General features: G+C 40.7%; 2 protein-coding genes across 19 annotated transcripts in view; both read right to left on the reverse strand.

Moving 5' to 3' along the window:
- Positions 1 to 10,282, reverse strand: part of Zfand4 (zinc finger AN1-type containing 4) — a 91,623-nt gene extending 81,341 nt beyond the window's left edge. Inside the window, exon 1 of one of the 5 annotated variants that reach the window (XR_015000978.2) lies at positions 9,703 to 10,084. The gene's annotated coding sequence lies outside the window, so the exon portion shown is untranslated. Of the gene's footprint in view, positions 1 to 9,702; positions 10,087 to 10,176 lie in introns of those variants that run through there. The other 4 variants (XM_085686938.2, XM_048444456.3, XM_048444458.3 and 1 more) reach the window with 4 other exon arrangements.
- Positions 10,283 to 11,893: 1,611 nt separating this feature from the next.
- Positions 11,894 to 17,319, reverse strand: part of Washc2c (WASH complex subunit 2C) — a 55,559-nt gene continuing 50,133 nt past the window's right edge. For all 14 annotated transcript variants that reach the window (XM_087904389.1, XM_087904388.1, XM_087904393.1 and 11 more), the window contains 3 exons: positions 15,384 to 15,992; positions 14,374 to 14,551; positions 11,894 to 12,229 (listed from right to left, as the gene is read on the reverse strand). In XM_087904389.1, coding sequence (XP_087760515.1) covers positions 12,090 to 12,229; positions 14,374 to 14,551; positions 15,384 to 15,992 — 927 coding nt within the window. In that variant the 3' untranslated portion in view covers positions 11,894 to 12,089. The remainder of the gene's footprint in view (positions 12,230 to 14,373; positions 14,552 to 15,383; positions 15,993 to 17,319) is intronic.

A 17,319-nucleotide genomic window follows, 5' to 3' on the forward strand; every position in this document is an offset into this window, starting at 1 on the left:
TTAAAATGGTTCTAAACACATAAAAACAGAGCCAAACACAGCTTCCTAGTCTTGTGTCTCTTATGCTGGCCACAATACAGAGACATACCTCCTGGCAACTGCCTGCAAGATGGAGCCAGCCGCCAACCACCATGTGCTACTGCCATACACTAAGCTGAGCAGTGCTGGCAGCTGACATAGCAGTTAAAGATTCATCTCATGCAATCAGAAAACAATATAGATGCTCAGGTAAAAACAAATCCAGAAGAGAAAAACCTCTAGATGGGTTACAGAGGGTTTAAATATATACATAGATAGGCTTGGGAGAGAAAAGAGAAAGGATATAAACAGCCATAAAAAATAGTTTAAAAATAATAAAGTCCTTAAAAAAGAAGTAAAGCTTAAAAAATAGCCAGGTAAATACAGGGAGAGACTGGATCCTATACGTTACTGTGTTGTCCTTAAATTCTTTGACTGCTGATGAAGGAAAGATAGCTGCTAAGAGACATAATATATTTATAAAAACTGCTAGATTAAACTAACCTATACATTTTAAAAATATCTTGACTTCAAAATGGAAGTGAAAAATCTGTTACTTTGCGAAAGCGGTTTTGCTTTTATCTCCACAGGAAATGAGGGGCTCTGGATTCATTCCAGGTTGATAGGAATCAGGTTTGATCAGGGAAGAGCCCCTGAAAATCCTGACTACAGACAAAAAATAAATAAATAAATAAATAAATCTTAAAAAAAAAAAAACCTATGAAACAGCCTGGTGGTGGTAGCATACTCCTTTAATCCCAGCACTCAGGAGGCAGAGGCAGGCAGAGCTCTGTGAGTTCGAGGACAGCCTGGTCTACAGAGCTAGAGCCAGATCAGGCTCCAAAGATACACAGAAAAACAGTGCTGGAGAAAACACCTTCAGCCAATGACCTTTGAGATGCTGGACCAGATTGGGCATGGCCTTGGGTACCAAAAGCTCTTGCACTTGCTTGCTCATTCTCTCTTGGCTGCTGGATTTGGTTCTTGTTTCCCCCTCATGCAGAGGATTGCAATTTGCGAATCTGCCCACCTAAATAAAAAACCCTTTATTATATTTAATTCTGAGCTAGTGTGGGACTATTCTATTCATGTTCAACTACAAAATCCTGCTCAAAAAGCAAAAAAAAAAAACTCCAAAAACTGTAACATATATTTTACCTCTCAAACATAAAACAAAAAATCATCTTGGGCTAACGTGTACAACACACAGCCTATATACCTGTATTAATACAGACATGTATATTACCTTTAAAAGTTTATGTATTTTCAGAACAAAGGGACCAGACACCAATGAAAATGGATGGCCCAGGTGATACAGCATCTCAAAATGCCTCTGTAACAATTTCCTCAAAATTCTGCATCCAAAACAGCTTTAAGTCTGCTGGCCAAGATGGTCCAACCTCATAAACTACTCCAGTAAAGATTTAATGATTATCCTGATTTTCTCAAAGATTCCCCCAAAGATACCAGTGTACCCACAGACAACAGGAAGTGTCTAGAGAATGACACACACATTCCCAAGACATGGTGTATGGGTAGGTTTAAGCTACTTAATGGAATATGAATTTTTATTATTGTTTAGGGGAGTTGGTTACAAGTTGTTATTGGTCATAGGAAAAAAAGCTAAACATTAAGAGTTAAATTCAAAGATCTCTTTCTAAAGAAAAAAGGAGAATGATATAAGAATGATAGAAAAAAGGGGTAGATGATTGAATCTACTTTAATCCAAAAAACAACTATTAATCACAAAATATTTGACATTGGTATGGATTTTGGCTTATTGATATGAAAGTTATTTTTGCTGTGCTATATGTACGTTTGGGGTACTGTGTTTATGCAGCTCATTTAAAGTGTATTATATAGAAAGAAATACAGATTATAGTCATCTATAATAGTCACACATATAGTCATGTTAGGTATGTTATCAAGATTAAAGAGATATATTTAGATAGATAAACGTCTTCAATCACTTCAAAGACCTACAGAATGTTGCATTTAATATGTTTAATAACCTAAGGATTTTTATGACAGTGAGACACATCTACTCCAGACAGCACTGGTTTCTTTCAAAAGATGATGATGGCCACTGAAGAAACTCTGTATGGAGTTCGTTTTCTTTATGGCAAAGGCTAGCCATTTGGGCAAAGAAACTGCCCTTGCCTGAATTGCTGACAGCACACTGTCCAAACTGGACCAGAACAACGCAAAAAAAAAAAAAAAATGACTGCCAAACTTTGCCAATACCAGGTAGATGAGTCCTTTAAAATTCCCTGCTTCTCAAAAATATCTGCCAGGTATACTAGGTCTGTGGCATCCAAATATGAATGCCTCAATGTTACTGAAGAACTCTGGATAACAGTACAGGTAGCTAGATGTTCCTGTCATTAGGTAACATTACACCCTTCTGGGATCTTTGATGGAGTTAAAGATTAAATAAATTAGACTTAAAGTTTTCCTTAGTTATGATAAAAAAGTAAACTAGGTATAGAACTTTAGACACAAAGATAGGATAATAGAATATTTTCTCTAACTTTGCAAAATACAAATGGACTGAATATTATAACTGTAATTCTTACTTGATAACTGTTTTTGTTGTATATAATTTTACTATGTGAAAGTTAAAACCTTCCTTTATATTTAGACAAAAAGGAGAAAATACTGTGGAATAATCCTCTGAACACTATGAAAATATGTTACTTTTATTGTTAATGGAAGCTAACTGATCAACAGCTAGGCAGGATTTTCAGTGCAGAGAGAATGCTAAGAAGGAGAAAAGCAGAGTCTGAAAAGTCACGAACCAGATACAGAAAAAGTAACATGGAAAGTTCATAGATGAGGTAAATGAGCCTTGGGTCAGCACATAGTTTAGTAGAAATGGTTAAATTTAAATTCTTAAGATCCGACTAGAGACAAATCTAAGCTATCGGCCAAGCATTTATGATTAATAAGTCTCTGTGTGGTTATTTGGGAGTGACTGCAGAATACAGAGAAACTCCACGTATATCCCAATCTGCTTCCCAGTACAAGACAACAACGATTCTACTTACTTTCTGTATAATTGCTTATTGCAGGCACTTCACATAAAGGTAATGACATAGTAAACAGTATTTTGTGACTGGCTTCTTTTGCTTTGCATAAAGTTTTCAAAGTTCATCCACACATTAACACGTCATCATCTGGTGGATGAATACTACTCCCCTGTGTGGACCTAGCGCACATAATCTCTCCAGTCACTGATTTACCTGCTTGGGTAGGCTCCAATTTGGAACCTATTACACATACTGCTATAATGAACAATCAGATAGATTTTGGACACGTTTCCTTTACTTGGAGATAGATATCTAGAAATAGGTGTGCTAGGCCAAATGGCAACTGTATTGAGCAATTTATGAAATTACTAAACTTTTCCAAATAGTTTGAACAATTTTATAATGAACTAACAATAAATGAGGAAACAGATTTTTTCACATCTTTGTCAGTACCTTTTATTGTCTTTTTACTAAAGCTATCCTATTGAGTACATGGTTGTGATGTGTACTCCCAAATGATTCTGAACAATATTCTTTTATGCAATTATAGGCCCTCTGCATCTCACCCTTAGAGAAATATCTATTTATAGCCTTTGCCCACTCTTTACTATTGGTTTGAAAATTTGAAAGTATTTTTTAAAAAAAAAATCCTAAAGGATGGGGAGAGGGGTTGTGGGAGAGAATACTGGGAGAGCTAAAATTAAGAACCATTTGATGCATAATACAGAAACCTAATATAGTATAAACTTCATAAAATATATACATATATGAAGGTGAGATAAATGAAATCACCAAATAATGGGGGAAATGAGTCCCAATTGGCTATCTTTTGTCACCTAATGAAGTTTCCAATACTGGGATTGGGTTACATCTAATTGAGTTGTTGGGCAAAGGAGTCCTACAGGAATCCCCAAATAATACAGGCTGTTGCCAAGACTATGGATTGCTCTGCACAAACTGATAGCAAGGCCCAATGCTGAATACAACACCTACACAACTCACATGGAGATATAGGGCTGGTGCCTGCATAGAGCCTTCCATTCTAGCATCTTTGATAAAGGAAGGCACTTTCCATGCTATCAAAAGAGAAATGTAAGCACCAAGCCAGTCACAAACCCTTTATCTAGAATTATATAATGCCTGCAGGATAGGTAAGGGCAATGGTAGCACAAAACTTAGGGGAGTAATCAACCAACAACTGATTTGATTTAAGGCCTACTCCACAAGATGGAACCCAAACCAAATACTGCTTGGGTGACCAAGAACCTGAGACTACATAGCTCAAGAATATAGGGTAAAACCAAATACTGTTGGTCTAAGAAAAGGGAAAAAATGTAGTGATAAACTGACTCCTAATAGCATTCTGCTATACTCATAGATTAGTGTTGTTCAGTCATCATCAGAGAAGCTTCCTCCTACAGCAATGCGAATAAATATACATCCACAGCCAGACATTATGCACAGAGTAAGAAACCTTTGAACATTCAGCACTAAATGGGATATCCCCATTACATCCCTCTCCCCCAGAGCTCAGGGAACTCCACAGAAGAGGAGGTTGAAAGAGGAGAACAAGACCCTCTAAATCAACTGAGCAAAGATCATATGAACACACAGAACTGAAGCAGCATACACAGGGCCCGCACAGGTCTGCACCAGGTTCCCTGTGCTTTAGTACGGCTTCTAGTTTGGGGTTTTTGTAGGATTCCTGAGTGTGCAAATGAGTGGGTCTCTGATTCTTTTGGTTTGCCTTGCTGAACTTAAAAGTGATGACTTGTTTTATTTTTTATTTTGTTATATTTTTAAAAAATTATTGAAGACCTAGCCACTAGTGCTTGTGGCCATGTCAGAGGAGCAACAGGTATCAATTGACTTCAGGAGTCTGGCCCACCAAAATGCAAGGCACTGATGGGCTTCAGCTCCAGGATGTCTCATTACTGCTGTGCCTTTACATGTGTGTCGCTGCCATTTTTCTCTGGTATGGTTTGAATGGGGTTGGGAGCATCCTGTGTGTTTTAATGAAGTATGATTATGTTATGGAAATATCCCACTCTAGTGGGTATTCTCACCTGTGGATTATTATGAAGATGATTTCCTCTTAAACTGTACTGTTTAGAGTGTTACTCCTGCCCCTGATAAAGCAGGGGCTGCAGAAGATTAAAAAAAAAAAAAACCAAGAAAATGTCACACAGTTAGTTTCTCTTCAGGAGCTATATAGACTATGGTTTAGGTTAATGATTAGGAAAACATGTGAGTCCCAGGAGTTAGCTCAAGTTCTTTTTCATATGGGAAATGTGTTCATGGGTTTCAGTGTGCATCATAGCTGAAACAAAGCTTTAAACAATTGACTTCATGTAACTGGAAAACAAAGAATTGGATGGCTAGTTAAAATAATTGGACTGGACTCTAAAATATGAAAAGTGAAACGAGTAACTTTTTCTGACAATTATAAAAACTACTGTCTATGGAAACAGTTATGACTGAAAGGCTCCCCATTTATGAGAAGTCTTGTTTTTCACCTGTAATATGTATAATGTTTAATTATGTGAGGGACATGAAAAGCATGCTGTTTTACTTATAGTCATTGTAATCATTTACTTAAAAAAACAGAATGTAACCACATTGTAATTTTTATATTGCTTAGAAGATCCGCTGAGGTATATAAGCTGTAAAGAAAAATAAAGAATTTAGAAGGAAAACACCAGAAAATGTATGTAGAAGAAAGTTATCAGGAAGTAGTGAGAAGGGAAGATGTAGAAGGAGGACAGCGGGAAAGCAGAAGGGAAACAACAGGGTAAAAGAACGGAACAAATAGAGACTGGAGTGGAACAAACAGTAGAAAAAATAACAAAGAAGAGACACTTATATCCCTCATAAAAAGAAGTCTGTGTATTTTTTTCTTGCTTAGTCTGCATCTCATTCTCAGTCTCTCTGCCCTGTAGAAGGCTGGTCCCTCTGCACACAGAGCAAAGGTTAACAACTGAACTGTTAGCAGAGTGCCCTGCCATTCCAGGGCAGTCCTCGTGTTCAGAAGTAGTTGACCAACATATAATGAATGTCAGTTTTTGTATGTGTGCTTTTATTTGGTTACAGTTTGTTGTGGGTTTATTTTTGTTTTGTTTTGTTTTTTTTCTTTTTGGGTGGTATTTTGGTTTTCTTGGTTTTTCTGTTGTATTGCCTAAAGACATGAATTTTCTCCCTAATAAGGAAGGAGATTTACTTTTAGGGCAGTTTCAGATCCACCACAAAACTGAGCAGAAACTCTGATGAATCCCCACATGCATGTGTTCCCTCCCCACCTTCAGTTAGCCTATATTCTGAACTAACACAGTACATTACTAACAGCTGAGGAATTGACACATCAGTTTACATTTAGGTTTGCTCGTGGTGATGTACATCTATCTTACAGGTATGGACAGATGCATGAATCATGTATTTACTAGGACAGCATCAGGGTAGTTTAAGCATTCTAAAAGTTCTGTTTTGGGCTATGGATCCCTTCCCATGCCTCAAATTCTTGGCAACTTTTGTTCTTTTTAATGTTTCCATAGCTTTGCCCTTTCCAGAATGCCATGCAGTTGGAATTACACAATACAGACTTCTCAGAGCAGTCTCTGTAAGAAACACACATTTAGGCTCTTTTGCGCAAGGGCTTGTTTTCTTTAAGTGCTAAACTATATTCTATTGTCTAGATGAATTTCATTTATCCATTTTCCTACTGAGAAATATCCTACATACTCCATTCTTGGCAACTATAAACAAACTTGCTATAGATTTTGTACATGCATATTTTAAACTTTTTAGGCTAGATTTTATTATAAGAATATTTTCCACTTCTGTGTGTACATTGTACACATATGTATATGTGTGTATACTGTATTCATGTGTACATTGTATGTGTGCATGTGTGTACACTGTGTGTATGTGTATACATTGTGTGCATGTGTATGTGTGTACAGTGTGTGCATGTGTATATATGTGTGTGCACTGTGTGCATGTGTATATGTATGTGTACACTGTGTGCATGTGTATATATGTGTGTACACTGTGTGCATGTGTATATATGTGTGTGTATACTGTGTGCATGTGTGTATGTTGTGTGCATGTGTATATGTGCATGTGTATACACTGTGTGTATGTACGTACATTGTGTGCGTATGTATGTGTGTACACTGTGTGTATGTGTGAACATTGTGGGCATGTGGAGGCCAGCAGTCAACATCACATATCTTTCTTTATCATCTCCCACTTTATGTTTTTAAGGCATCATTGATCCTGATGTTCATCAATTCAGCTTGACTGGGTGACTGGCAAGTCCGGGGGCTCCTTACTGTCTCCACACCTCAGGTCTGGGATCACAGGTACACATTGCTGTGCCCAGCTTTTCATGCAGGTACTGGGAATCCAAACTAAGACCCTCAGGCTTGTACAGTTAGCATTTTACTTTCCATGGTTCAGCTACACCCCCAGCCCCATTGTATTTGGTTTTCTTTTAAAAAAAAAAAACTGCCAAACACTATGCAAAAGTGGCTAAATCATTCTGCATTTCCAGCACCAGCGAAAGGTCCCTAACATTCCGTGTCATCACATCGCTTTGCACAGACAGTGTTACGGGTTTGACTTCAACTAGAAGTTCAGTAATAACATAAGATGTGAGCATAGTTATCTTTCGAAGATGCACACTACTTCTATTGTCTCTAGCACAAGGCCCTATCAAGGCCTCCGTTGTCTGTGCAGTAACTTTCAAACTTCTTAGAAAGACCTTTCAACTTACACATTTCATTTCCTAGCCCATTTTCACTTATCTAGTACATATATATCTATTGTTCTTTGAGTTGTAGTATATCTACCTTTGAGTTGTAGCCCCTATATTATTGTTCCTGCTCTGTCCTACTCAGTGTCGACTCCACACATGGCTTCCTAAGAAGCACCTAAGCATCTCTCAAAACTCAGCTCTAAGGACTGGAGAGACCCCAAGGAGAGCGCCTGCCTACAACTCAAAGCCCTGAGCTAATAATAACCAGCACTGTATCTCTCCCCAAAAGCCTCATTCCAAGTATCAACTATCCCATAAAATCTCTTATACTAACCATCTTTTGTACCCATGTCATATATGACATCCATCAAAACTGTACTGCTTACATGCCTCTCATTCTTGCGCTGGTAAACTACAAGCATTTAAGAAAAGAATGACCTCCTTATTACTCAGTACAGCATCCTGCACACATTAGCACCCATTAAAGGTTGTTCAGTGAAATTCAACTAAAAAAATTCACCTCCACTGGTTTTTATATTAGACAAAATAAATGATATATGTAAGGGTATTATCCTGTCATAAAAATGAAGAAATAGTGGTTATGCTCCAAAATTGTTTGGAGGAATACTGGTTTCTTCTGGGAATCTCATTCCAATTCACTCCACCAGAATTTATGTAAATTGTTCCATAGCTAATGTTCCTTTAAAATGGCATCACAGGAAGAAAAGTTGTTGCTGACAGCACAATTGTTCTGAGTGGAGCTATACAACTTATCGAAATAATAAGTAACAACAGTAATACAAAGTACTGTGCTACTAGTGCAGCTGGTCACAGTGGCAAGAGCACACGACTCTCTACAGTGGGGCTGTTTGGGTGTCATTGTCTTACATCATTTATAGTAAATGAGCAACTTAGTGATAGAGTACTTTCCTAGCACATAGTAGGCCCTGGGCTCAATCTGCATTTTCACAAAACAACAACAAAAAACAAAAACAAAAAACCAGTATCATAGTGAAATACCCATTGATAGCATGCAGACATTCTTAATGTTCTCATCACATTAGACCGAAGAGTGTGTGTGCTATAGAAATACCAGTGTCTGCTTCTTCAGGGCCAACAGCAAACCTACCTACAAATAAGCAGTCTAGAGATAGAAGTCACATGTTAGAAACGCTGAGATGAACGTGACAGAAGGCACAGGTGACCAGTACCTAAGAGGAGAACTTAAAGGTGCAAAAGAATGGGGGCATTCCCTTCACAGTGCTTCTTATACTTGTTCCTTGCAGCAATGAACAAACTGGGGGAAGCAGAAGGTCACACATGTGGAAGTCCTGAATCTGAAATACGCCTAGATCAAGGGCCTATGAGCAAAAATTAGTGCCGCAATCAGTACCCCATCAATGTTGCTGGAACTTCCAAATTAAGTTTGGGCCCTGTCAGGGGGATAACTTTCTAGACACGAAAAGGACCGAGGGCGGTAACCATAGCTGAAAACAATTGTGTATAGAAAAGTTAGACTTCTCAGCAACGGAAATCAATGTAACACGGGGCAGGAGGCGGCTATGCAGTCTGTCTAAATCGGATTAGAATACTACAGGGACAAATGGAAGCTCAAGTGGGCCAACGACCTAGTCGGTACTAAAACTGGGTCCACTGAGAAGGGCTGCAAGCCCCCCAAAGTGGCATGTGGCCTGCAAGAATGAGCACTGGAAAACCAATGGGCAATGACAATTCATACTGATATGATGTGATATAATAAAATGATGCTAATATTGATAAATTAGCTGAAAATCCGAGAGAAAAAATTAAAAATGACTCCAACAGTTCTTTCATTGTTTGAAATTTTCTAAAAACACAACTACAAAAGTAGCAATGAGGACACGCAATAAGGAATTTCAGTACCTTGGACTTTTGCTTCCTTCTCGTCCACAGAAACTTAGCCACACGACGAGTTAGCTTTTAAATTTTTCGCCCAACATAAAAATACCCACAATATGAGGCAGCCATTTAAAATGCTGACACTTATATATTTACAGATGTGTGAAAATCGAGCTACAGAGTGGAATCACACACTCTAGCCTAGGACTGATGCCCTAGTGCGGCTGTGCTGCCCTGAGGTCAGGGACCACGACCCGCAGGGACCACACTCAGACCCAAAGTCGGGTCAGCAGCGCCTGGAGCCGCAGGCGCGACCAGTTTGTACCCAGGGCGACGGCTGTCCGGGTCCCGTGAGTCCCGAGCAGAGAAGCGCGGAGGGCGCGACCAGGCTGCAGCCGAGGCGGGCGCACCTCTCCCGCCTGCCCGGGCCGCGAAGGAGCAGCGGATCCCTTAGCCGCCCGCCCGCCCGGCCGCGCCCCGCCCCGCCACGCCCCTCACCCGCTCGCCCTCCGGTGGTCCCGTCCTCCCGCTCGCTCGCTCGCCTGCCCGCAGGCCGCTAGGGATGAGCGAGCCCGCGACGCCGGCCGACGCGGGCCTGCAGAGTTCAGGCCCCGCCCTTTGTGACACCGCTCACCAATCGCCGGCCAGCGCTGCCGGCGTCCTCCAATCAGCCTGCGAGAGGCGGGGCCGAGCCGTCCGAGGCTGGCCGTTGCTCGGACGCCGGGGTCGCACTGGCATTCAGGAAAGGTTGTCGGTTAGAAGAGGCCCGGATGTTGACCCTTTATTACTGACGTGGGACCAGGCTGGGGCAAGGAAGGAGGCTGGAGACAGGCCATAGTCTATGGGCAAGAGCGGCCAGGGCGGTGCGCCTCGGGTGGGGTACATCTAAGGTTCTCTGGGGACAGAAGGGTTCCTGGTATTTGCTGTCTACTCATGACCTTTCCAGAGTTTGGAGCTCTTAAAGGACGTCCAGGCTAGGCTGACTTAAACACACCACCCTTTTGGTTCCCCCACGCTTTCTTACCATTTCTGACTCAATTGTATAGTCTGTAATGACTTGCTTATAAGGGCTCGTGGCTTTCTGTTTGCCTCTTGCATTTGAGTAATTACTAAAGACCACTGGTCAACCAGGTGGCATTTTGGGCTCGAAATCCTAGCATGCATTTGTGTTCACCAATCGGCTAAACTGGATATAAATTGACTGGCTTTAAGACAACGCATGCCCCTACTGCTTCATTACCTTCCCGGGTGGTTCAGCTCAAGTGTGGTGTTTTCCTAGGTGGACTGCAGAAGAGGACAATGAAACCTCTAGTAGTCGACTTGTGACTAGTTATGAATGAACCCTAACCAGTCTTCCCCCAGCCTCTGGCTCTCTTGAGACTTAGGATTTTACCCACCAGTTTCCACAGTTCCACTGAGGTGGGAGGTATGTGAGGCCCTGGCCTTTTGCCATCTTTTGCCCGTGGCTCTTCAACTCTGCCCATGATTAAGGCTAATAATAGTTTCAAACTGAGGACAGAACCACAGTGGTAATGTACAGAGGTTAGAGAGTGCCTGTGCTGGAAATCTTAACTACAAATAAGTCAGCAATGGGCTTGTGCATCCAGTGGGTGAGTTCAGGTGTTTGGCTTCCACTTTAAAGCTGCATTACCTCATCGAACCAATTCACAGTCATCACCTACCATTTTAAGGGGCAGATAGATAAAGGGGTCTTTACCTATTCTCAAAAATACAACCCTGCATGCTTAGTACTAAAACCATTTACAAAGGAAGAAAGAAATGCTAAGAAAGGCAAAAATTTGCCCATAACTAAACCATCCATCTCTTGCAGCCCACTCAACTCTGGCATTGTGGGTAGCCTGAATGCAACCACTGATAATGTGGCAATGATGAGTGTGACTGTAAGCCAAAAACTTTCTCTTCAAAAGCAAGACAGCAGAGGACACAGTCCCTTAGGTGATTGCCGAGGCACATCTGGAATTCCATGGAACCTCTCCTCACAGGTTTAGAATCATAAATGCATAGGCTTTTACCTCCTTTCTCTTTCACCTGCCTAGACCATCACTGCACTCAGAGCCCCACCCACAGCACAAGGACTTCAGGTCTTCTGCCTGACATCAGCTATCTCTACATTCCCTGCCCACATATGAAAACCACAGAGAACTCCTCTCTAGCATGCCCTTCTATGCAGTATAATTAAGTAAAAACAAACCACTGTGAAGCATATATTTTTTATTTGTAACCTTAAACATAATTAAAATCAGTGCAGAAAATATTAGTTATATTGGGTAAAAGCTGAACTAGTTGTTTCAGTATTTGCTTTTGGAATCCGGTGATGGCGGTGGGTGTAGGAGATGGCATCGCTAACTGAAAATAGAATGGGGGAGTGAACTGTGAAGACCCCAAAGGCTCTACTGGCTTCCAAAGGCATTCAAGGGGTCATCAAAAATGTTGGACACTTTATGATCAGATCTTAGGTCAGATGTGCCCTCTGCAGATTGGCTTTTGGGTTTGGACTTCTTAGCCTGGAGACCAGTGGAGAAAATATCATCTTTAAAAGGAAAAAAGAAAAAAAAAAGTTAAGACAGGCAAGAAAATGGTAATTTGAGACACATCTGCACAAAACTGCCAAAGACTCAATTCTGATAACATATTAAGTACCAATACGAAAAGTAAAACATCTTAGGTTCTGGTTCTGGCTCAGTTGGTGGCACCCAAGTTTTATAATGATACATAAACAACAGGTTGTCTTTTAGTATAAATTTCTCAGCTACAAAAGTGTGTATGTGCACATGAAGTGAGAAACAGACACTGAACTGATTTCTATCTTCTGGAAAGTCACTCTGGCTTTTAAGGACAGTGAGAATGTACAAAGAGAAAGCCAATACAGAATGCACTCTTGGAATCTAGGAGTCAATCTGTGGCACGTCTCAACAGTAAGAATGAGGTCTGAATCATTCATGTTAGTGTTTCAGACTTTTAACTATGCTGCTTACCCAGTAATGCAGAAGTAATTCCTTGTTACTGCCACACCCGCAAAGAATGACACAAAGACTTCTTATTAATTATGAAAGCTCAGCTATAGCTTAGGCTTCCTAACTAGCTCTTATAACTTAAATTAACTCATTATATTAATCTATATTCTATCACATGGCATTACCTCTCTTCCATCTTTTACCTCCATGTCTCCTGATGTCTCCCTTGTACCTAGATTCATCCCCTATGTCCTCCCTTTCTGCCTGGGAGCCACATACACCTCCTGCCTAGATGTTGGTCATTCAGATCTCTGTTATATCACAGCAATGGATCTTCACACAATGTACAAATGTCCTACAACACAGTAATGTTATTGGTAAGATTCTACCACATCAAAATTTCAGCATGTGTAATAAAGACAGGTGTACAAAAATGATAAAAATCTATGGCATTATCTATAACAGAAACGACAAACGATCTAGGTTGTCCGTAATAAGATAACAGCTAAACACAAAGCAGTCTTACTCAAAACACTGAAACCCAAAGAGATTTCTATGTGCCGAAAAATATTCAAGAAGTGACTAGAATAACAGGTGAAGTATGTTCTTATTTTTAAATTGAGTCTACATAAATACAGAGCAATGTTATGTCTTAAAAGGATGTACAACAAACCATTAATATTACTTAGCTTTAAAGTTTTTGTTCCTCCACTTACAAAATTTTCTAAGTTGTATGACTACTACCATAAGCATGTATGACAATTTAATAATGAAAGAAAGTCATGTATGCCTGTAACCCCAGCACCTGGGAGGGCTAAGATCAGGAAAGTTGTAAATTCAAGCTTAGCCATGGCTACAGCAAGATCGTGTGTCAAAAAAAAAAAAAGAACAACAAAAAAAAAGCAACTCAAGTCTCTTCTACACTCTATGCCAAAGGACACGAGGATAGAGCACAAGGTCTGCCAGGGGGACAGACTCAGAGTGGCTCTGCAGCAAGTGTTCCCAGTCAGTCCCAGGATCAGACCTAGATGGACAGGGTGAGAGGACATGCCCTGGCTCTGTCCATGTCTACCAACACAGGATCCATCAGGAGCCCAACAGTTATAGTTACCAGCATTTGGCTTGTCTGTTCAGTGAGGAGTGGGTGCAGCGTGTTCACACACACACAAAATTCAGGGAGAGGCCATGTCTCATATGTGGGACTCCACTGCACAGGACTGCTCTCTTGCACTGACCATGTCTCATATGTGGGACTCCACTGCACAGGACTGCTCTCTTGCACTGACCCTTCAGTCCTTAAGCTGCTGTCCCTCCTTGTCCAGCTGCTATTCTGACTCAACCAACTTCATGCCCTGCAGATAGCATGTGAAAGAAGGTTCTGATGGATTTTTTTTTTCACAAACAGTGCTTGGCAAGTGATGGCGGTAAGCACAAAGATAAAAGCTAGCTTCTACTTTCAGGTCAAATGCTGAGCACCATCTTAAGCCTTGATGCTCAGCATAGCACAAAGTTGCCTCATGAAAATGGTTAGTCCATCTACACATCACATCACATTCTTATACTAACCAGGATTCCACAGCAAAGAAATGAAAACCTACTGAGAAACAAAGTCCAAGAAAGAGCCAACGTGAACCACAGGAAATGCAGTCAGTGGGCAGTGATGTTCTAGGTGCACTGTGGATAGCCATACTTACCGGAGGGGCAGGAAACCCATACTCACCTGTATCATCATCAAACACAGACTTGGCTTCCACTTTCTTTTTGGACTTTTCCTTAGGTTTTACAGTTAAATCAGCAAAGATATCAATATTATCATCAAATAAGTTGGGTTCCAAAGTTCTCTCCTTCTCTCTCTTTTTTGGAAAAGGTTTAACTGCTTCCGTAGCAAATATATCATCCTAGTTAAGCCCCAAAACAAATTTTGTAAATAAAATCATTTTTAAAACTAAAATAGTTCAATAATTTATAGACATGGAGTGACCAAGCACAGACTCCCCAGGCTGGAAGACACTACCCCGGGTCTCTGCATAACTTGTCCCCATTGTTCTTCTAGTCACAGTTCAGATACCAGCTCTGCAGTTGGCTGTCCTTGGCCCTAGACAGTTTTCTTCATGGCATTTAGTACCACTTGTGATCACTTTAAGGACCTGCTGATCTGTTTAATCTTACTCCTCTCCTTGAAATCTCGGGGGATAAAACACGTGTCCTAGCTCTCCTGCTGGCCCCAGGGCCACCAGGCTCAATAAACATCTGAACAACTTCCACAAAAGCCTTAGCTTTTTAAAACACAGTTTAAACACACAAGCTGCACCAGTGGAGTTCATATATGTCACAGAAGGACATGTCATAAAGCTGACAGCAGCACCATTCTATAGAAATTTAAAAAATAGCAAATAAAATAATTAAAAACATTTACACACACACATGCACTCTATATGTAAAAATCAGGACCCAGGGATTATGCTATGGCTTAGTGAACCATAAAGCATTTGCCTAACATTACTAGGTTCTGGACTCTATAACCAGGACTACAATAACATTTTTGAAATAATTCAAGGTTTATAACAAATATTAAAGGCAGCAAGGACCACCGTTAGGGTTATTAACAAGAGACCTAATCATGATTAATAAGCAAGTAGACAGCACACAAGCACACACATGAATAGTTTATAGCTCAAGCAGCCAATCAGCTCCTTTCCTTAAAGACTCAGTCACGATATATTTTGTTACCTCAAAAATGTCCTGTGTTTTTGATATGATGTCCTGACGGCTGTCAGATTTCAACTCTTTCTTTTTGCCTTTCTGATCTGCAAAGAGATTGTCCTCATCTTCAAGAAGGGGGAAAGGGTTTCTTTTCTTTGTTGGTCTTGGTTTGACGGTCTGGAAGAGATCATCGGCACTGCTGGCCTCAGGGAACACAAGGTTCTTCTCCGTACTTCCTCCTGACAAGTGGGCTGGAGTCTCTGCTGCCTTAACTTTTGTTCCCTCCATGGGCTGTGATCCTATGCTCTTTGGAAAGATGTCCCCAGAATCAAACAAGTCAGCCTCATTTTCATTCTGAGGCAGAGATGTCACAAAAAAGCTTCTGTCCACTGTGGACAACGTGGGACCACTTTCCCAAGGTGGAGCAGCTGGGGCCATGGCTTTCTCAGAGCTGCTCTCTCCACTGGCCATCCTGGGCTGCAGATATGGTTGATGGCCATTTGGTAAGATGGAACTACTGGCTAACTGTGCAACAGGTCCTCTGGGGACACTCATGTCCTCACTGGACTCCTGGGCAGCCAGCCGCCTAGCTGCGCGGGTCTGTGGTCTACGCTTTCCTCCCACTTTAACACGACTCTGCAAAGCAAACATAGACACACAGCATGATCTAATGGAAAAGTGGTCAAGGCTAACAGAGCAAAGTAATTCAAAATACCATAAAGCTATTTGGTTTACTTCAATTAGGTATTACCTAAGCCAGTGGTTCTCAACCTTCCTAACACCGTGATTCGTTAATATAGTTCCTCATGTTGAGGTGAGCCTCAATATAAAATTATTTCGTTGCTACTTCATAACTTTAATTTTCTAACTGTTATGGATCGTAATGCAAATATCTGATATAGGATCCCAAAGGGGTCATGACCCACAGATTGATAACCACTGACCTAAGGTAAAGAAAAAATTGTTTAAGATGTCTTTTTGGGCTGGGTGGTAATGGTGAATGTCTTTAATTCCAGCACTTGAGAGGCAGAGGCAGACAGGTCTCTGTGAGTTCAAGGTCAGCCTGATCTACAACAGCTAGTTCCAGGACAGCTAGGGACAGTTGTTACACAGAGAAACCCTGTCTTATAAAACAAAAACAACAAAAAAAGAGATGTCTTTTTGGTTGCGAGCCCAGTCTTTTACAGCTGAGCCATCTCACAAGCCCTTAAGATTTCTAAAAGGCAGTAACCAGTTCCTACTACTCCAGATCTCAATCCTTCTTAACCCTTTAGTATTCTGTTTCTAAGATTTTTTTTTCAAAAATATATTTTAGTTTAGTTTATGTGGACAGGTGTTCTGCCTACATATAGTGTTCTGCCTGTATATATGCCTGCATGCCACATTCATGCAGTGCCTGAGGAGGCCATAAGAGAGCACCAGATCTTCTAGAACTGAAGTGACAGACAACTGTGAGCAGCCTTGTGGGTGCTAGAAATTGAACCAAGATCCTCTGAAAGAGCAGACAATGCTCTTAACCACTTGACCTCCCATTCCTGCATTTTAATCTTCTGAGAATAGTTTCAAGCAAAAAAGCTTCACTGTTGCTAGAACCCAGAAAGCAGGTGTGTTGTGTTCTGTGAAACAAAACATATACACACAAACACAGGCACCTCTTCACCCCTTAATTCAAAGTCGAAAATCAAAAAAAAAAAAAAAGAAACAAACAAACAAACAAAAAGAAAGAAAGAAAGAAATAAAAAGGAAGAGGAAAGAAATTAAGAGGGATTCTGGACCAACTTTATCAGCAAGGAGATACGAGGCAATAAAGAAGGAAGCAACCGATGGCACTGCTTTTTCCAAGTCAACAGACACCAATTCAAATTTAGACGTGTATGTAAAATGTGGCTGGAACATGAGAACATCTGAGATAACCTCAAAAGAGGAATCTCTTAATAACTCTCACAACTAGGATTGAATGCTT

The sequence above is a fragment of the Myodes glareolus genome, chromosome 3 (assembly GCF_982192425.1).
Source record: "Myodes glareolus chromosome 3, mMyoGla1.1, whole genome shotgun sequence".
Lineage (NCBI taxonomy): Eukaryota > Metazoa > Chordata > Mammalia > Rodentia > Cricetidae > Myodes > Myodes glareolus.